Source organism: Equus caballus, chromosome 8 (assembly GCF_041296265.1).
Source record: "Equus caballus isolate H_3958 breed thoroughbred chromosome 8, TB-T2T, whole genome shotgun sequence".
Lineage (NCBI taxonomy): Eukaryota > Metazoa > Chordata > Mammalia > Perissodactyla > Equidae > Equus > Equus caballus.
Genome location: NC_091691.1, coordinates 16,427,754 through 16,449,655, shown reverse-complemented (window position 1 = coordinate 16,449,655; position 21,902 = coordinate 16,427,754). Strand labels below are relative to the sequence as shown.

Genomic DNA, 21,902 nt, shown 5'->3' with positions numbered 1-21,902 from the left:
ATTCGAGCTCTGGGTATTCCAGAATTGCCGATAAGGGATGGTAGATCTATAATCATATCTTAATTCCTGTGTGAGTTTGGATTTTTATATGAAAATTGTACCCTCAGCAAGCATTTTACTCCAAAGTACCAAAGTACTTCAGAAGAGAATACAGACAAGGAAATAATTACAAGATCCCATCAGTAATACCTAATTGAGCCACTTAAGAAGGGTGTGAAAATGTCACTGCAGCCAGGCATCAATGTGCTGAGGCAACCAGAACTCCAGAAAACAGCTATTCTGAGATCATTCCTGTCTTGCAAGATGGCGAGTAGAAAAACTGAGAAGATTGTCATTAAGCTAAGGATGCCAACGCCAGTGTCGAAATCCAAAGGGAAGCCCACAGCCAAAAGGCCCAAAAAAGGAAGCCCCCTGCAGCAGGGAGCCTGTTCTAGCAAAGAAATGGGAGATAGTCCCAATACATGAGGTATTCCAGAACATTCCAGAAAGGCTAATTCCGAGCAGAAGTCCACAGCAGTTAAATCCATGATTAAAAAGAAAAAGAGAGCCAGCCCTGACGGGCTAGTGTTAAAGTTTGGCACGCTCCACTTTTGCAGCCGGGGTTGGGTTCCCGGGCACAGAACTGCACCACCCATCTGTCAGTAGCCATGCTATGGTGGCAGCTCACACAGAAGAACTAGAAGGACCTACAACTAGAATATACAATGATGTAGTGGGGTTTTGAGGAGGAAAAAAAAAGAGAGAGAGAGAAAGGAAGACTGGCAACAGATGTTAGCTCAGGGCGAATCTTTCCCAGAAAAACAAAAAAACGAAAAAGAAAAGGAAGGTTCTTACCACTGTGACAAAGCCAACTGGTAGAGATAAGAATGGTGACAACAGAGGGTTTAAAATTCTCAAAATGCCCAAATATTACCTTCCTAAAGAGGGTATTATTGCATGTGCTTTGAAAACCCTTGAGCTGTGGAGGAAAAAAAACCACTGCAGACAAAACAGGAAGAAAACTGTGAGGGAGTGTCATTCCCAGGGCCCCTCTGATCATCCTCACTGGCCACCATGGAGACAAGCAGTGGCTTCCCTGAAGCACCTGGGCAGCGGCTTGCCACCCGTGCCTGGACCTCTAGTCCTCATTCATCTGCCTTCCTTTACGTAGAACGCTCAGAATTTGCCATCATCTCCACCAAAACTGACCTTGATGGTGTGAGAGTCCCAGAGCATCTGAACAACGCTTACTTTTAAAAGCAGCAGCTGCATGTGATTGAACATCAAGAAGATGAACACTTCAAGCCAGAGGAAGACAAATGAGCCCATGGAGCAGGGCAAGGCAGACCAGAAAACTGCGGATCGCAACTTTCGCCAAAAATCAGAGCCCTTCCTAGCTCCAGGACTGCCTGTGGTGCCTCAAAAACAAAGCGTATCCTTACAAGCTGGTGGTTCTAAATCATTTGCAGAGCTCCAGCAAAAATACCCAAAACAACAGCAAACAAACCACAAAAAACCCTGCTGTTCCAAGGAAATTTCTTTTCTGAGAGCTAATGAAGTCTGTTCATCTACCCAAACATGAGGGGCTCTGCAAGATGCAGAGAGCACAAGGCAAATGCTGCGCATGCAGCAAATGTCCTAGAACACCACTGAGGCTAGAAATACACCAAGGTCATTGGTGAAGGTCAGGGCTCCACGCCTCAGCTCTCACGGAAGGAAAGCTTCCAAGACAATATTCAAGAAAAGGAAGTTTCAGGCCATAAATACAACAGGCGTTGGTTCTGAACGAGCTTGTGGCCAGTGCCAGGCCAGTTTCCCAAGGTATTTGTATAAGAACGTCCTCCCTTAGAAGGCTGGGTGGGGCCAGGGAAACTTCTCTACCAGCATTGGCTTCTCAAGTAATATGAAACCAGTGCAAATAAACTTGGTTTATTCCAGGTCAGAAATAAAGGTAGCAAAGTCCCCCAGAAATGGCCAGTGGAAATTCAAGATAAATAGGTGTCCACCTCTCTCTTATCCTCTTCTCTTACATGAGTCTCTATAAAAGTTCATCTCCAGGGGCCGGCCCCATGGCCAAGTGGTTAAGTTCACACGCTCTGCTTTGGCAGCCCAGGGTTTCGCCAGTTCGGATCCTGGGTGCGGACACGGCACCACTCATCAGGCCACGCTGAGGTGGTATCCCACATAGCACAACTAGAAGGACCCACAACCAAAAAATATACAATGATATACTGGGGGAATTTGGGGAGGAAAAAAAGCAGAAAAGAAGAAGATTGGCAACAATTGTTAGCTCAGGTGCCAATCTTTAAAAGAAAAAAAAGTTCATCTCCATTCAAGGTAACAGAATACTCTTGTTTTAAAGGCTGAATCAGGAACAAAAACTGTTTCTAGGATATACTTCTTTAATTTAGGCATCTAAAACCCAAGAACCTAAACAAGGCCCCCAAATGAATTTTAGCGTTCTATAAGTTATGCCACATCAGGAGAAATGATGGCACCATTCAAAAGAAGGAGGCAGATCTGTATGTACTGACATGGAAGGATGCCCGGGATAAACTGCTGAAAGGCAAAAAGCAAGCTGGAAAGCAAAGTAGAGAGTAATATACCATTTCTGTGAAACAAACTATATACAAGTGTTATAAATATAGACATAGAAATATCTATTTCCACGAGGCATAGTTAAGGGTCAGAATGAACATATACAATCATTAATATTTGCTTCCCTAGGGAAAGGGATTAGAAAGGTAGAGAACTGGGACCAGCCCAGTGGCATAGTGGTTAAGTGCGCACGTTCTGCTTCAGCGGCCCGGGGTTTGCCAGTTCAGATCCCAGGTGCGGACATGGTACTGCTTGGCTCGCTATGCTGTGGCAGGCGTCCCACATATAAAGTAGAGGAAGATGGGCATGGATGTTAGCTCAGGGCCAGTCTTCCTCAGCAAAAAGAGGAGGATTGGTTGCAGTTAGCTCAGGGCTAATCTTCCTCAAAAAAAAAAAAGAAAAGAAAAGAAAGGTAGAGAACTTTCCCTTCTATTTCATACAGTTCTGCAGTGTTTGCATTTTCTTCTAATAGCCATACATTATTATCCCAATTTTTAAAAATTAAAAACTTTAATAATGTGAACCAGACTGAGTGTGGTGATCATTTCACAATATATACAAATATCGAATCCTTATGTTGTATACCTGAAATTAGTATGTTACATGTCAATTATACCTCAAATAAAAAAAAAGTTAAAGCAAGATTCTATTAAAGATAATATGAGACTATTCCCAAACCAATGACTTCTCATTATTACCCTTTAAGCCATAGCTACAACCCCTAACAATAAATGGGGCTGTTTCTAAATGGGCTATCACTTCATCTGTAGGACAAGGAGAACAGGAAGACACTTGAAACTCAGGAAGGCAACTGAATGAATAGGAGGTGTCATGGACCGCAGGGCAAGAACCACATTCAGTTCTACGCCTGTGAATCTGAGTATCACAGCACTAGACTAATTCTAGAGAGATGGATGTAGAGACTCACCAGATAGAGGTTATTTTTGTCCTGAAAGGCATACTGTAATTGGGGGATCCAAGGGCTTGTGCTCCGAGATAATATGTTCCGTTCTTCCTCAAAAAATGAAACCTAGGGGGAAAAAAAACCCTTTAGACAATTATAAGATAAAGAATTAAATGTCGGATGGAGGGCAGATGGCCTTTCCTCTCTCTTTAAGGCCTAACTGATGTCTTTAGTTTAAAAAAAAAAAAGTCATTACTTAACCCAGCATTCCACAAATCTCATTCATTCACTTACCTTGCTCACAATTTTGCCAGCTCCATATATATCTGTCTGATTATTTACCTAACGCCTTTCTTTAAAGTCACCTCACTTCTTTCCAGTCTAAATCATTCTCTTTCTCTTCATCTTCCCTTCCTTAACAATTCAGTCGTAGAGCCATTAGGTGGAGCAGAACAAGGTAAGTATCCATGCCAGGTGGTAGGGAGAGAGAGCCCGGTGACCCAGAACAGGGTGCCAGGACCAAGGAGGGTGAGGAGGGCAGCAACCATGTGTGGGGCAGCCCAATGTAGTGTATCAAGGGCCACGGAGGGTGAGGAAGACATCCACATGTAGGGATGGCCTGGAGCAGGGCATCTGAGTCCACCAAGGGGAGGGAGCAGCAGCAAAGACAGCAGATTGGATGCACACAGATGCATAAAATCAGGAAAAATTTTAAGGGTAATGTCAGAGAAGAGAGTTACAAACATGGAAAGGGTGAGAACTAGAAGGAACTCCATGAAGTTGGACTGGACTTGGAGGTACTGGCGTGAACACATTGTTTTCAGTAATAGAGATAGATGTAGAAATAAAAACAGATGTGTGTGTATGAGTGTGTAGGTAGGTATATTGTATATAGATTCATGTGTTCTCTAGCTCTGTCCATTGACACGGGTCTGGGAGCAGTGACATCCCAAATTGCAATGAAAACCCATAGTGCCCAGATCTTGACCCTAGAGCCTGAACACCTTGCTGTACCAGAAAGCAAGACAGTGGTTAAAGACGGGGATATGGCAAAAGAACACAAAAGCCAACCTAAGGAGATTCTCATTGGCCAACTTAGAGACAATCTGAGTACAAAAATATATGACAGTAACAAATTGTAACACATTGACTAAAATGGGAAGACACAAGTCCATACAGATATCAATAAATGAATAAACTGAAAGTTTTATGAGGAATGAGTATTGCCATAGTTTGAAAGTACTTCCCTACAAAATGCTTATGTCATTACAAAGAGGAAAGGAGTAACTCCACGGTGGAGAAGCATGGCAGACACCATCTTAATCAGCTGATCAAAGTGAACACCATCATGAATGTGACAAACTGAAATTGAGTCACCTGGGGGATGCAATGAGAAGAACAGAGCATCTCATCTGTGACATTCCTGCCAAAGATCTACAGTCTGAATCTAAACTTGAGCAACGCCAGACAAATCTAAATTTTACAAAATAACTGGCTTCTAATCTTCAGAATCGCCAAGATCATGAGAGTCCAGGAAAAATAAAGGAACTGTTCCAGAGTGAATTAGACTAAAGAGACAGGACAAGTAAACGCCATGTGTGATCCTGAACCACATCCTTTTGCTCTCCAAGACCATGGAACAGTTGGTGAAATTTGAACGGGGTCTGAGGATTAGATGGTGGGAATGCATCATTGTCAGTTCCCTGATTTTGATGATTGGATTGCAGTTCGTAGGAGAACGTCCTTGCAAGAAACACACACTGAGGTGTTTAGAGGTAACAGGGCATCAGGCTGGCAACTTATTCAAATGGTTCAGGAAAACAAGTTACTACTACTGTGTATGACAGTTTTACATGTCAATTTGGCTAGGCAATAGCACCCAGTTATTTAATCAAACACTAATCTAGGTGCTGCTGTGAAGGCGTTTTTGTGGACGGTTACCATCTACAATCAGTTGACTTCAAGTAAAGGAAATTATCCTTGATAATCTGGGTGGGCCTCCCCAATCTGTCAAAAGGCCTTAAGAACAAAACAGGTTTCTCTGAGAAATTCTGCCTCAAGATTGCATTGTCAGCTCCTGCCCTACAGATTTTAGACCTTCCAGCCCCCACAATCAGGTAAATCAACTTCTTGAAATAAATAAATTTTATATATGTGTGTGTGTGTGTGTGTGTGTGTATACATGCATGTATACTCAGTGTATACATGTACATATATATTTTACATAATGTATAGTATATATACTATAGAACCCTGACTGATACACTGAACTTGCAACTTTTCTATAATTTGTGATTGTTTCAAAATAAAAATAATTTTAATTATATCTTCTTCTGGTTAGCTCGAACAATAACATCTGTGAATGTCCCAAGTTTTGATCTGCTGGTTAATATTAAACTATAAATGTTTTAAAATAGTTTCATCCAGGGACTGCCTAAAATCACCTTGCACGCCACCAGTGGCCTATCGAGCACATTTGGGAATCACCAACCCAAACCCATAAAGCTCCTGCACCCCATTTGCTGATCCTCCTTTTTCCCTGGCACATCACAGTTGTTCGGGGAAGGCTGGCTGAACCGAGCAGTCCACACCTTTCCTTGCTCACCACTGACTCCTTGTCTGCCCCCCGCAGCTTCCATTAAAATAAACGGTCTCTGAGGACCTCTTCCGGCTCTCACAGAGCTTGGGCAGGTGTGCTGGCCTCTCCGAGGTGACAGGCCTTGTTTGCAGGACACTACCTCTCCCTACCTGCTCTCTGGCATGTCCTTTCACTCACGCCCTGTGCTGGCTTCTCTTCTCGTGCCCTTAAATTCTGCAGCCTCGCTATGGCTCAGTTAAGGACCCTACTTTTCTTTCACATTCACCCTCTTAAGGAATAGATGTGTGGCTTTCATTAGCTCCTATATGTGTATGATTTTAAAAACCCCAGCCCACACCTCACACACAATCATCTCCGGCCATTCACCTGGAGGAAGGCACACCTATTTGAATGTCTCTACTGCTTGCCTGCTTTATGGCATGTCGGATTATTTTCTTTTTACATGCACTACTTCCCATATGAAACATAAACATCATAAGGTCGGGGCTGCATCTAATGTCTCTTCTCAAGGACCTAGAAACACACCAAACACGACAGGGGCTCGGTAGGTGTGTACTGATGACAGATGGTTCTGAGGTGTTGGGAGGTTGAGTGAGCATCCTCCACTCCTGTTTTTCAAATGATGTGCAACGTCCTGTCATGCTTCCTTTCTGAGCAGTTGCTCACATTTCATTCCTAAACACAGGGCGCATCATTCTTGGACTCCGACAAGCAGCTTCCTGCCCTCCGCTGCTATTTTGATCAGAGGCCCCACAATGTCACTGAAGTCTTTAGACTCTGATCCCAACCTCCTTCTTCCAAAAGCCTATATGATCCCCAACCACCTCACAAATTAAACTGCAATTCCAAAAAACGGTTCTTGGAGGAATGGTGAGTTACTGCTTAATGGGTATAGAGTTTCTGCTTGGGATGATGAACAAGTTCTAGAAATGGATAGTGATTACGGTTGCACAACATTGTGAATTCACTTAGTACCAATGAATTATACCTTAAAAACGGTTAAAGTGGTAAATTTTACATTACATATATTTTATCACAATATCAAAAGGTTGTTGAGATTTTCCACCAATTACCCTCTCCCCACCTAAATGTCCTTATTTCCCCCCCCCATTTCCCAGTCTATTTGTTCTAAACCACTAAAAACAAAAACCGAAAAACACATCTGCATAGCATTCTAGTACTCAACCCTCCGGAACGTCCCACATGCCATACCTCTATCTGGCACATTCTCGTCACTTCTCTCTGCCCAGAACCCACATTCCTCTCAGCAGTGTGAACTTTCCCTAACTCACCCACATCTCTCCTCACTCCATCGTTTTGTGAATATGCTAACTGCTCTTCCCTTCTGGGATGCTTTAGCTCGTAAATGCCTGCTTTACGTATTTGCATTTTTCCTCCACGTTCCAAGGTTGTTTTTAAACCCTGAAACTAACAGCTATGGAGCTTCAATTCCGCTTGCAGGCTTCCCACAGAGCCGGGTACATTATGAGACACATGATGTGCACTCGAACGTCTGTAACTAATAAATCACTCTCTGAACTCCGCGGCTGATGGCTGTCTCTCTAGAAACACGGCAAATAAATCAATATGTCTGGAGCAGCAGCCTTGTTTAAAAGAAAGAAAAATACCACAACCAAAAAGATAACTTCTTCCCTGCTCTCAAATAAGCAACTCCCTAGCCACATAACAATTTTATTTAATTTCTTCAATGGCCTGTTTTAAAATCAAATACACACACCCACAACGCAAATACATAAAAATGTGTACAAAAGCAACCGCTATCTGCTTCACCCCACAATATGCATATTTCTGAATCCCCAGCTGATGGTCATGAAAGATCATCTTAAATTCATTAGTTAAAAGGCCAAGTTCGCTCTGAATAAAATACAACTACAGAACATGACAAAGAAACCAAGGAGAGCTTGTGAGCCTTCAAAATGAGTCAATATCAGGTCAAGAAGAGCTAAGAACGCAAGAGACCTTTCTGCCCGGGCAACCGTAATTAACTAGAGAGTCACAGAGGAAAATCTGCTCCATCCCAGGCTCAATTCAGCAGATCGTCGTCTCTGCAATGAACATTCTGGTACAGAAAGGGGAAAGGGCGGGATGTTAAAATGGTCCTACCTGCTCCTGGGCCAACAAGGCCTGCTTCTTCATGACTTTCATGGCATAGATATCCCCGGTTGCTCGCTCTCTTACCACCTGCACTTCGGCAAAGTAACCAGAACCTACGAGACTTCTGACTTCAAAGTCCTTTGCCGAAGGCTGGAGCTCCTGTAACTCAGCTATGGTGTCAGAATCTGCAAAAGATGGAAGAGTTACTCCCAGGTAAATAAAGCACTTCAAATACTTGCATCCTTAGGAAAGCAGAAGAAAAAAGAAAGAAAAGTGTTATGTCTTCCCTCACTGTCAAAAGACATTTAGTCACTTTCTCATCCGTCAAGAATAATTATAAAATCAGCACAAAAGTGTTTTTATATGTTAAGTTAAAATTAAGGGCTCCAAAAATTCCAAAGCACAGTTTCCATGGTAGCTATAATTTGAATCCTGTAGACTTAGAAAATAGGAGGAGAACACAAATCATGCTTTTCTCCCTCCTCTCTGAAGGTAGCAGGACAGTGTTTGGCCAGACAAGCTCATCAGCATTTAGACCAGTTTATAATGTGATGTAAGCAACCTGCTTCCTGTCTTAATCAACGCTGGAGTTGACTTCAGATCATTCTATTCTGATTACCTGTGCTCTGCTCAGTTTTCTCCCACCAGCCGGTTTTATCTCCCTTGGATTGTGTCATGAAGAGTAATGCCTTCCTTGCCTTAATATGTGGCAGTGCTACCAAAAAAAAGCCTTAGCCCAAGGAACCAAATGGAGCCCTGACATTTGCTCCGCAGAGCTGGCATGTCACACATCTGGAAGGGTTTGCAACCATCTTTTTCTTAACGTACACTTTTATTCCTTCTCCCAGTGCAGTCTCTCAGTTGGTGTCTTAGTCTGCCTGAGCTGCTACAACAAAATACCACAGATGAGGTAGCTTAAACAACAGGCACTTAATCCTCATAGTTCTGGAGGCTGGGAAGTCCAAGACCCAGGAGCCGACAGATTCAGTTCCTGGAGAGGGCCCGATTCCTGGTTTGCAGAGGGCTGCCTTCTCACTGTGTCCTCACATGGCAGGGAGAGGGGGTGCTCTGGTCTCTCTTCCTCTTCTTATAAGGATGCTAATCTCATCATGAGGACCCCACTCTCACGATCTCATCTAAATCTAATTGCCAAAGGCTCCATCTCCAGATACCACCACATTGGGCGTACAAACACTCAGTTCATAACAGTTGGAGATCCTCAGCGTATGAAGTATGGACTAAATGGATGGCAGATTTGGAATCTAACATACATTTTTTAACACTCGAAGAACACTAAGCTGGCGCATTGCTGGATAGGCAATGACTCTAATGACCCGCAAGAATGGAAGGAAGTGGCTGTGGCTGACCAAAAAATTCAGTCCTGCACATTACAGGGCAACTGCATCATATACAGGGGTTACACTCCAGAGGAAGACAAGAGAAACACATAATCAAGATTATCCTGGCAAACCCCTCAGAAAGGTGCCATGTTGAAGACCAAGAGACTTGAAATTCCACAGGCACGGGAGCGGATCGCCATTTCTGTCGTTGGGCTCCAGATAAAGTTGGGAGCTACATTCTCTCAGCAAGACGTTCACACAATGAGAGGGACCGAGTTGAACAAAGGCAAAAGCCATTTTATACCCATGGTCATTGAGCAGCATATTGATGAATTAGCCAACGCAATTTTAATTGTTACCCATCCCTTTCTCTATTGCATGGGTGGAGTTGCATTAACTTGGATCAAAAGCACACATGATGAACTCCACTGCACAGAGTGTCTTCCCACCCACAGACCACACCTCTCACTTCAGCTAGTCATCCTGAAAACACCTTCCTTTGGTCCCTTGGGGAATCAGGCGAGAGCAGTGGGTAGATCCACATTAATTCATCGTGACCACCGTAAAAAATAAATCTAGAGCGCCTACACGGAGAATTCCATGCAGAAACAAACCTGAAAGCTGTACAATATTTTCCTTTTGCCCTGACATCACTGTGCCAAGCCCTGTCTTTCTTCCCTGTCCTTTTCCAAGTTTCTTTCAGATCAAGTGTTTGAGTTTTAAATTATAATTCCCCATATATGCTGGCTTGCAACTTTCTGAGTTGAACCTGATTTCATTATTGCTTTCACACGAGGCTAATCTCTCCTGATTCTCTGTTAGGCTTGGGGCCCCCAAGTTTCTTGCAGCCTTGTCCAACTTAATAACTCTAGGTCAGTGACTGGCAACTACGAGGCATCTCAATCACACAAGTAGACAAATTGCTCACAGGTAAAACCAGCCTGATGTTCTCAGAATTCCGAGACGCCATTCCAAATCGCAATGTCTTTTCCAAAGGCTTTGGATTATTAAGTTGAACAGGTGAGACACTAAACTCAAGTCTATGACTATAAAAAAAAAAAAAAACCACCTTCACAACTTCTCTCCATACCAGCAGCTTCTGTGACTCCAAAAACCACATCTCCCTTCATCCCTGCACATTGTTAGTCACAGTATTTAAGAGCCCAATGGGTACTGAACATTGAGGTGGAGCTAAAGACCCAAAGCACAGTAATGAAAACACAGTCAACAAGTGACTTTGGCAGATAAACATGTGGACCCACAGGGCAAAAGCCAACTCAGCTGAGTGTATTGCTTCCTTTTTTTGAAATTCAGAAATCCAACATCTCGACTTCTAGGAATCCATCCTTCACAGAAACACTAGCACATGTGCTCAAAAAAGAGACATATGAAGATGCTCATGATGAGCACTGCTTGTAACAGAAAAATAATCAGAAACAAGCTAAAGGTCCATTAATGGGAAAGTGGAATCAACCTGAAAGTCCACCCACATAAAAGAATATTAGGCACACGTTTAGAAGAATGAGGTAGCTCGTTCTCCACCAGAACACATGTTCTTTAAGGGTGGGGATTCTTGTCTGTTTTGATCACTACTGTAAACCTAGTACCTAAAACAAAACCGGGCACAGAGCAAGTGCTTCATAAATATTTGTTGAGTCAATATATCGCTAAGTGAGCAGAGCTGGTGGCAAGACATTACACGCATATGATCCATTTTGTGTAAAATTAAACAAGAGTGACGTTAGAACATGCATGGAAAAGGGGTGATAATCGCTACAGTGAGCTGATTGGTACCCGGGGATGCATTACACCGGCCCTCCGTATCCTCAGTTTCTGTATCTGCAGATTCAACCAACCTTGGACCAAAAGGACTACAGCGGTTGCATCTGTAGTTCTTGTCATTGTTCCCTAAACAATACAGTATAACAACTATTTGCATAGCATTTACATTGCATTAGGAATTATAAGTAATCTAGAGATGATTTAAAGTATACAGAGGATGTTCATAGGTTATATGCAAATACTACAGCAGTTTACATAAGGGACTTGAGCATCTGTAGATTTTGGTATCTGCAGAGGGTCCTGGAACCAATCCCCTGAGGATACCGGGGGACGACTGTCCTATTCTCTTTACCTTTAGATATGTTTGAAAATTTCCATAACAAATATTTTATAAAGACAAAAAAAAATTGCCACACTATGCGCCAAACTGTTAACAGTGGTTATCTCAGACAGGTAAGATTTTGAGGGATTTTTCTCTCACTTTGACCTTTTATGTTTAACTTTGTATTATGTTTACAATTAGGAAAAAAACCTTAAAATTATAATTTGCCCATAAGTACTAAAGTTGTGAGCATACAGAAGTTTTTGCCTACAGTGAATGGAGCTGAAAGAGGGTGGAATTTCAGCTACTGTCAAATCACCAAGAATAGCCCAACTTTGACAATTATCAACACTTTCCTTTGCATGTTTTAATATCACACTTGTTTATTTTTTACACAAATTATAGGATATTATGCTTGAGGCTTTGCCACTTACTTTGTTCGTTTAGCAATATAATCATTCAACCAATATTTATTGAGCATCTACTATGTGCCAGATACTGTCTTAGGCACTGGGGATAGAATAGTAATTAAGAAACAGAAATCCCTTCCCTGGTTCCCAGATGCTGGTTCCCTGCCCTCCCTTGGCCGGAGCCAAGGACGTTGCTTCAGGGCTATACTCTCTGTCTCATTTCCTCCAACAGTCCCCAAAGAAATCTCCATCTCTACCACAAGACTCAAGAAACCCAGGCCATAGCAGCTGTTGGACCCTTCTTCCCGTGGAAAAACGAAGCTTACTTTCCAAAACAGACACTCGAAAGGGGGAAAAAAATTACTAATGCAATCACCCTTTTTCAATCATAGCCTCTCAACCATTCTCTCCAGGAAGCCTCTTCAAAAATATGAAGCAGCTCCCTGAAAGAATTCTATTACAAAAATCTTCCTTTCACTAAGCCTAGCCCCCTGATTACTGAATGAGCGGAGAAGATCAACAGCTTTAAAGTAAGTAGAGGGCAGTCTCAAGACTAATGAAGGCAGCTATCGATGGCTCGGTCAATTGGCCTCTTACACAATCTCCCTTTCCTTCCCACTCCGTGCTTGAGAATTTAAATATTCAAGAAAATAGGTGGGAGTTTATTCAAACAAATATGGAATAACGAACAAACACCCCAAGTACATTTTAAAATTAAGGATAAACAATATATTAAATGTTGGTGAAGTTTATAGCTATCCTTACCGGGTAACATTTAGCGAGTGTCTCCATGTGCCAGGAAACACGCTAAGCCTGGTCTGTGCACTAACTCATCCAATCCCCACAAAGCCTTATTAGATACGCATTTTGCAGATGAGAAAATTGAGAACAGAAGGGGTACGCATAAATATCAAAGGTCCCTGGAGTGGACATACATCAATTTTACCTACCCACAACTCCCAGCTCCTCTGGGTACTTGCATATCCTCTATTCCACGAGGCCCTGGTAATCACAGTGCCCTGAACCCCCAGGCACCCAGATGAGGCTGATCACAATACTTCACATCCTGGCCCAGCGATTACTCAAGGGGTGGGCAAAGGACCCAAAGCAGAGCCAATGAGAGTCCTCTCTGGGATTGTTATTAATATAGATAGTGGAAGATAAACATTGGGCAGGGTGGTAGCCAGTCTCCAAAGATGGTGCCCAATGAACCACGCCTCCTGCAATTCATGCCCTTGTGTAGTTCCCTGGCACATGGAATCTGGGCAGCCCTCTGACTCATTTCAAACAATAGAAAGTGGCCAAAGAAACCCTATGTTCCTCCCAGGCCTATGCCCTATAAGGCCTGGCAGCTCCCACTTTCCTGCTTGTGGAAACCCTGAGGTACCATGTAGGAAGTCAAGACACCTCTGCTAGAGAGACCGTGTAGATCAGAGGTCAGCATGATTTTTCTTAAAAGCGCTAGACAGTAAATATTTCAGGTTTCGTAGGCCCTATGATCTCAGTTCAGATTACTCAAATGCCTTGTAATGTGAAAGCAGCCACAGCAGTGCATAAACAAATGGGCATGGCTGTGTTCCGGTAAAACTGTTTACAACGCAGGCATTCCAGGCTGTAGTCGGCTGACCCCTTACGGAGAGACCACATGGAGGAGCCTCATGGAGAACAAGAGGCTGTGAGACTTCAAGAGAGAAAGGCCCAGTCGTCCCAGAGTCCCAGATAAGCCCAGCCTTCCAGCCAACATGCCAGACATTGAGTGAGCTATCAGAACATTCCAGAAGACAGCGCCACCCCTCTCCCGTCCCCCATGGCTAGAATCATGGCCTACGTCTCAAGAAGCAGAGGAATCCCCAGCTGAGCCCAGCTAACCCACAGAATCTGGAGAGGTAACACAATGATTATCATTTCAAGCTACTAAGTTCAGGGTGCTTGGTTGCACCACAAAGTCATATATGGCGGGGTTTCTCAAATTTGACATTATTGACATTCTGGGCAGATAATTCTGTGTTGTGAGGGACTGTCCTGTGCATTGTAGGATGTGCAGCAGCATCTCTGGCCTCACTCATTAGATGCCAGTAGCAACGTCCTCCCCAGTTTTGACAACCAAACGTGTCTCCAGACATTGTCAAGTATCCCTGGGCGCACAAAATCAGCACTGGTCAAAAAACACTGGTATAAAGTCAAAAACAGCAGCCTCCCCACCACGTGGAAGTCAAGCACAGTTAAGAGCAGGGCTGACTTAAGACCTTCATAGGCCCTCCCCGGGCACTTCTGCCTGGTCAGCCTCTTCACCCATAAAGCAAAAATCAAAAATTGTATTTTATGACTGCATTAGGATAAAGATGAACATATTACAGAATCATGATACATTATTATTATAGCCATATTTTTCTTATGATTTTAAAATAGATCAAAATTAAACTAAAGAAAATAAATTAAATTTATTAAAATTCAATATTGTGAGACCTAAGCACTACGCCTACTATACCTAATGGATAAGTCAGCCCTGCGTGGATGGACGGCTGGGCCAAACGACGTCATTTAAGTCCCTGGAACCAGCCATGCCTAAAGTTAGACCCATCCCTGGATTATTCAGTTTCATGAGCCATATTCACTTTTTGGCCCGAGCTAGTTTGAGTCGAGTTTCTGTCGCTTGTGACCCAGGGGTCTGACTTTACCGGTCTCCCAACTGCAACACGTGAAAACGGACCGTGAAGGTGGGTCTCAGACCAGAGTTTTCACCCACTCCACTAACCACTAACGCATTCTGCCTCTGGCATCCTGCCAGTTTTCTCTAGCAGCACAGTTTTCAAGAAAAAGTTCCCCAAACTTACACTTCCGGACAAAGTTGCTCACGTGTTTAATCTTCATCAGAGCAGGCTGACTGCATTCTTCAAAGAGAACAAAGAGGGCATCTAATATTCCTTCTCGGGAAAGAGACATCTGCTGTTGACTCATAAAGGGTGGTTTCCCCTAAAAACAGCAAACAGCAGATGGAGACACTGTCAATAATGAAAAGCTTTGATCAATAACATCCACACAGAGTAAATTACAAGCCACCAACTCAACTAGCTGCTCACGACACACGCTAACAGCACAATTCCGTGGCTTCATTCTTTAGAGCGACATCAACTGACGGTCATTAAGTTCTCACTTGTACGATTCCATTACTGTGGGTTCTTTCACCAGCACCCAGGAAGAAAAACTTCACAAGCACGCTGTTAATAAGAAAAGGCCCTTCTTTCTTAAGGGTCTGAGGCTCGTGGAAACACTTACTCTGGACCCTGCTGGTCCTGACATGTCTCCACGTCTCTACAACAGGAAACAACGATTGCCACTTCTTTCAAATGTGCCCAGAGGTCTGTTATTACGACTTCAGTTTCTTTAACTCATTCAAACAATCTAGAGTAGAGTGAATGGAGTGACTATATTAAAGCTGAATTTATTCAAGATCTGGAGGAACAGTTGAAACCGGCAGACTGTATCTAGCCCACAGACATGCTTTGTTTGGCCTGTAGTATTTAAAATAATTTGAATTATCTGCCAGTATTGAAAAATCAAGAGGTTTCACCAAAAATGGGGGGGGGGGGTTGTTTGGCTTCTCTTGAAACACTGGCAGATCTAGCAACATGGCCCCACATTCCTGCCTGTTGATGCTGAGCTGAAGCTGAGTAACACTCCTCCGGGTAGCGAATGTGTTCTGCATTCCACCGCAGCCCTGACCTGCAGTCTTCCATCTGGTCCGCTTGACTCCTTTATACTCACTGCCTGGCCCCCAAAGATATGAGTTTGCAACTCCTGGTCCAGAGCAATGGTTCCCGTGTGCCAAGCCATGGATTGGGGCGGGGGTGGGGGGGTCTCTCTGCAAAGATGGCCATCAACAGTTTTTCTAACTCTGAAGGCACTTGCTGCTGCTCCATCATCTAAAGGAGTCTGTCTCCCTCCCCTTGAATCTGTGCTGTCTCTGTAACTCACTTCAACCAACAGAACATGACATAAGTGACACTGTACCAGTGCTGGGTGGAGCCCTTAAAAAGTATGGCAGCTTCTGCGTTTGGTCTTTTGGGAAGCCAGCCACCACGTAAAGAAGTATGGGCTAGAGCAGGGATCAGCAAACTATGATCCATGGGCCAAATCTGGCCTACTGCCTGTTTTTATAAATAGAGCTTTACTGGAACACAGCCACGCCCATTAATTTACATCCTGTCTATGGCTGGTTTTGTGCTACAATGGCAGAGTTGAGTTGTTGCAAGAGACCATGTGGCCTACAGAGTCTAAACTATTTGTTATTCACAGAAAAAAATTACAAGCCCTGGGTTAGACTTACTGAATAATGGAAGAGCTCATAAAGAAGAGAGGCCAGGGGAAAGAACTCTGAGGTGCCCCAGCTGGCAGTCAGCACCCAGATGTTCCAGCCCCAGCCAAGCTCCAAACTCAAGATGGCCCCTTGAGTGACCTCAGCTGACGTCAAAGGGTGGAACAGAAGAAGCGCCTGGTTGAATCCAGCAGCCAACTCACAGAATCATAAGTAAAATTAAATCATTGTTGCTTTAAACTTTGTGAGTGGTTTGTTACACAGCTCTGGATAACAGAAACAGACTGGCTACATTTGAATCATCTGGAGAACTTAACTGGAAAAAAACACAAAAAACAGACTCTCTGATCCTATCCCCAACCTACTGAATTGGAATTTTCCAGTTTGTAGCTTAGAATCTGTTTTATTAACACGGCCGCCAAGAGATTCAAACCTCAACTAGATTTGTACAGCACTGGGTCGCAAGACCACAATATCTGTCACTTAGTAGTTCTGCCACTAACTCAGAAATACAGTAAGATTCTTTGTTTCTTCTCTTCTTTAATGAGTTTAGACTAGAGCAGCAATTCCCAAATACAGTACTGATTCTTTTTTTTTTCTTTTTTTTGAGGAAGATTAGCCCTGAGCTAACATCTGCTGCCAATCCTCCTCTTTTTGCTGAGGAAGACTGGCACTGAGCTAACATCTGCTGCCAATCCTCCTCTTTTTGCTGAGGAAGACTGGCACTGAGCTAACATCCATGCCCATCTTCCTCTACTTTATATGTGGGATGCCACCACAGCATGGCATGCAAGCGGTGCCATGTCTGCACCCAGGATCCAAACCAGCGAACCCTGGGCCGCCGAAGTGGAACGTGCGCACTTAACCACTGTGCCACCAGGCCAGCCCCTGAATTTTCTTTTTCAAATTGTTTTTTTTCCTTTTTCTCCCCAAAGCCCCCCAGTACACAGTTGTATATTCTTACACCCACAGTTGTGGGTCCCTCTAGTTGTGGTATATGGGATGCCACCTCAGCATGGCCTGATGAGCGGTGCCATGTCCACGCCCAGGATTCGAACCAGTGAAACCCTGGGCTGCCACAGCAGAGCATGTGAACTTAACCACTCAGCCACAGGGTTGGCCCCTACAGTACTGATTCTTAACAAAGTTTTCAAGGCTGCCGTGAAATGAGAAAAAATGACCACCACATAATGCCTCTTTTATAAAGCTAAATGTATTCACATTTTAAAATGGCCCTTTATCTGGAATGATGTCCTTCCTCTCTTGGTGTTTCTTAAAATGTCCTTTCTTTATGAAACAAAAGGACCAGAAGATAATAAGGTTGTTTTTTTTTTATCTTTTTTTTTTTACATCCTTTACTTGGCAAAATAAAAAGTTGGAAAACCTAGATCAGCCCTGCAAACTTGTGAAATTTCGCTGGCTCGAAAATCTAAAGTCTGTTAACTACTGACCTAGAACTTCTTGGAAAATAGTTTTAATTAGCAGGGGAAAAGAGAAACTGAGACTCAGTCTAAAGAACTTCCCTGACGGAAAATCAAATCACTACTCTATCTAACCCTCATTAAAATGGCACTGTTTGTGGCAAAAAAACAGTGTCCTCACCTGTCTACAGGAGGCAGATGTTAGGTGTACACTACACCTGCAAATAACAGATTTCCCGGGGACACGGAGGAACTCATCATTAACAAGAGATGAATTGAGGACTTACCCACAATCCTTACTGTTACAGTGACACTTAAATATAAGATACACTTAAACTCTGACACATGCTGCCAGTATTGCCCAGTGGTTACACAACCAGCCTTTGGAGTCAGAGAGACCAAACTGGAGCCCAGCTCTGCCATTTACAAGCTGCGTGATCTTGGGCAAGTCCTTGCCTCCCTTGGATCTGCCTCCTCTTTAAAATGTAAATAAATATAGTCCCAAGCCAGCCTTAATGGCCCCATGGTTAATGTTCAGTGCTTTCACTTCTTCAGCAGCCTGGATTCATTTCCTGGGCTGTCAGTAGTCATGCTGTGGTCGTGGCTCACATAGAAGAAGTAAAGGACTTACAACTATGATATACAACCACACAATGGGACTTTGAGGGAAAAAAGAGGAAGATTGGCAACAGTTGTAAGCTCAGAGTGAATCTTACCCTGCAAAAAAAAAAACATAGTCCCTACCTCTGCTATGAGGCTGAAGAGAGATAACCAGGAACATGCTGGCTCTGTGCCTGGCACACTGGAAGCCATAGCTATTACACAATTAGCACATTTTAAGCCCTTAATAAATGAGTGATTATTCTGTAATAAGTTGGGAACGTTTTAGGATAAAACAATAAAGCAGCTAAAAAGTGGCAGCACTCCAGTCAACTATGGTTAGAGATAGACTAGTCATCTGTGAAAAATATCTCAACTTAAAATGGTGATGGGGGTCCAGCCCCATGGCCGAGTGGTTAAGTTCGCACGCTGTGCTTCAGCAGCCCAGGGTTTCACTGATTCGGACCCTGGGCGCAGACATGGCACTGCTCATCAGGCCACAGTGGGGTGGCATCCCACATGCCACAACTGAAGGGACCCACAACTATAATATACAACTATGTACTGGGGGGATTTGGGGAGAGGAAGCAGAGGAAAGAAAGGAAAAAAAAGATTGGCAACAGTTGTTAGCTCAGGTACCAATGTTTAAAAAAAAATTAAATAAATAAATAAATGGTGACAGGGATCATCCCCACAGAACAACCTAAGCTTTCAATTTGTCCCTATTCTGATCCATTTGAACACTCCCCAATGCCAATATTTTGATCAAAATGTCATCAAGAACATATTAGCATTTATTATCATACAGGTATTCTACATAAATACCTTCCTAAATATAATTACTGCTAAGTGAACATAAATTTATTATTACTGTAACTAATACTATTTCTACACTTAGTATTAACAATAGTTACCATTAATAAAGGGCTTACCAAAAGCTGGGCAAAGAGCTAAGTGCTTTACACGGATTATCTCATTTAATCCTCACAATAACCCGTGAATTAGGTGCTATAACCTCTATTTTAAAGAGTGGCAGGGGCTAGCCCCATGGCCGGCCGAGTGGTTAAGTTCTCGTGCTCTGCTTCAGCGGCCCAGAGTTTCACCGGTTCGGATCCTGGGCATAGACATAGCACCGCTCATCAGGCCATGCTGAGGCAGCGTCCCACATAGCAGAACTAGAAGGACCTACAACTAGAATACACAACTATGTACTGGGGGACTTTGGGGGGAAGAAAAAAAAAAAAAAGATTGGCAACAGATGTTAGCTCAGGGTCAATCTTTAAAAAATAAATAAATAAATAAAGAGTGGCAAACGGATTCAGAGAAGGCAACTGACCCACTCAAGGTAACACAGCTAACAAGTGCTAGGGCCAGGATTCAAACCTAAATCTTCACCACTGCCTATATAGTCCCCCTGACTTATGAACACATGAGTCAAATAAGGATTTCTACATCAACAATATTTCGTCTACATCAGAAACAGAAGAATTAGAAATCGACTTGGAAATAATCTCCTGATATTGTTTTAATATTTCTGGGATGATGGAAATGTTTTATATCTTGAGAGGAATGTGGGTTTCACAGCTGTGGTATTTATCAAAACAGTTTTTTTAATCTAGAAAATAAACATCCCTTGAACGAAAAACAAATATGATTACACCTGCAGCAATTTTGGTCAAAAGAGTGCCTTTGTTCATTTTTCCTTCTTTAATAAAAGGACAAACTTTAGTACAGAAGGATAAAGTGTGAGAAATGATTAAAAACTATCCCTTCAAGGGCAAGTTCAGTTATCCACTCCTGTCTGCACAGTGGCTCCTTTTTCCAATACTATGAGCGCATATAAAATATCAAATGGGACTTCTCTTAGAAGATTAGCCTCAGTTCTATAATAAAAGCAAAAGTGAGTGACAAGGAGGGTCCAAGGAAACAAAGGCAGGTGAGCAGAGCTGGCAGCCTGTTACCTGGAAGAAATGATTCAGCCTGGAGGCCCGGCTGGCGATAGGTTCAGCAGCACCAGCGTCCAGCAGGTTCCGAGCCCCATACTTGAACTTCAACATCTCCCACTGGTGCTGAAGGGAGACAGGAGAAGGTCAAGTGTAAAGCGCAGCTTTGAGGAGGAAGGACTTGGGAGACTCCAATCTCTCAAGAGATCAGGGATAAGGAGGTGAAAATCAGCCACCACACAAGTCCTGGGAAGCTCAAACAGGTGATGGATATTAAAAACCAGATTTCGATTCACTGTAACAGGAGGTGGTACACTTACCTGATACTCTTGCTTACTTACAAGTTTGTTTATTATCTGCCCCCCTTAGAATGTAAGCCTCACAAAGGCAGGGAATTTTATCCTCACATAGTGGGGACACATATAGCCCGGGCACATAGTAGGTGCTGATAAATAGTTATTGAATGAATAACTGAAAATACGCAAATTACATAATAAGTTGGAGGGTGATAAGAGCCATAGGGTTAAAAAAAATTGATCAGGGTGAGAGCAATTGGGGCATGAGTGTGTGTGCACAATTTTTAACAGTGTAGTTAGAGTAGACTTCACTGGGAAGGTAACATTTGGACCAAGAACTGAAGAGAGTGAGCAGCAAGTGTTGCTGATATCTGGGGAAAGAAAAGAATCTGGGCAGAGGGAACAGCTGAAGCCAAGGATCTGGGGCAGGACGGACCGGGCCTTCCCTAACAACAGCAAGAAGCCCTAAGGGGCTGGAGCAGAGTGAAAGAGGTGGAAGTAGGGGGTGACGGCTGGGGACCGAGAGTATGAAGACACTAAAGAAAACTGTTCGCATCACGCAAATAAGCAGCTGCCGGACTGGACAGAATAATGCAGGTAATGCGGACATGAGGCAGGGCAGAATACACATAGGACCCCACCCAGTTTAGGAGAGGGACAATTCCTCCTGCCCCGGGCACCACCTGGCTGACCTTCCGCTCCCGAGGAGGGGGGCGCGCGCCCCGCCAGCCCGGGAAGACCCTCCGGGCCCCCAGCAGCCCTGGGGCGGGACCGCCGCCCTCCCGCAGCGGGAGGGAAAGCCGGGATTGGTGCGGGCGGACGAGGCCCTTCCCCCGGCCTCGCAGAGAGGGGTGAGGGAGAATTCGGGGTGGGGGGACCACACTCACGCTCAGCCGACCCCGCCAGTCTGCGCTCTGCTCCGCCCAGCGCCTCCCGCCGCCGCGTTTGAACCCGGGGAACGGCGCGGGCGGGGCCCAGCGTGTCTGAACCAATCAGAGTGCCTGCTCCTATGATGGACAACTGCACTTCAGCCAGGCCCCGCCCAAGCCCTTAAAGGGTCGGAGGAAGTGAAAGAGAGAGCCAATCAAATTGCCTCTTCCTTTGACTCGTGACCAATGGGAAACCGGGAAAGGCAAAACCCGGCAGGGCAGGTCTTGAAAGTTTGAAATTGGCGGTTAAGCAGGATGCTGTTTAGGGACGCTTCTGTTTGTGTCTAGGGTCCCTGGAGAGTTCGCCCGGGCGGTGTCCCCTGTTTGCATGGCTACCTATGAGGAGGAA

General features: G+C 43.9%; 1 protein-coding gene across 4 annotated transcripts in view; it reads right to left on the bottom strand.

Annotated features, from left to right (window-relative positions):
• Positions 1 to 21,587, bottom strand: part of CIT (citron rho-interacting serine/threonine kinase) — a 154,502-nt gene extending 132,915 nt beyond the window's left edge. For all 4 annotated transcript variants that reach the window (XM_023647047.2, XM_070275400.1, XM_070275401.1 and 1 more), the window contains exons 1-5: positions 21,512 to 21,587; positions 20,347 to 20,454; positions 14,884 to 15,022; positions 8,205 to 8,380; positions 3,506 to 3,607 (exon numbers count right to left, since the gene is read on the bottom strand). In XM_023647047.2, coding sequence (XP_023502815.2) covers positions 3,506 to 3,607; positions 8,205 to 8,380; positions 14,884 to 15,022; positions 20,347 to 20,442 — 513 coding nt within the window. In that variant the 5' untranslated portion in view covers positions 20,443 to 20,454; positions 21,512 to 21,587. The remainder of the gene's footprint in view (positions 1 to 3,505; positions 3,608 to 8,204; positions 8,381 to 14,883; positions 15,023 to 20,346; positions 20,455 to 21,511) is intronic.
• Between the last annotated feature and the right edge of the window lie 315 nt (positions 21,588 to 21,902).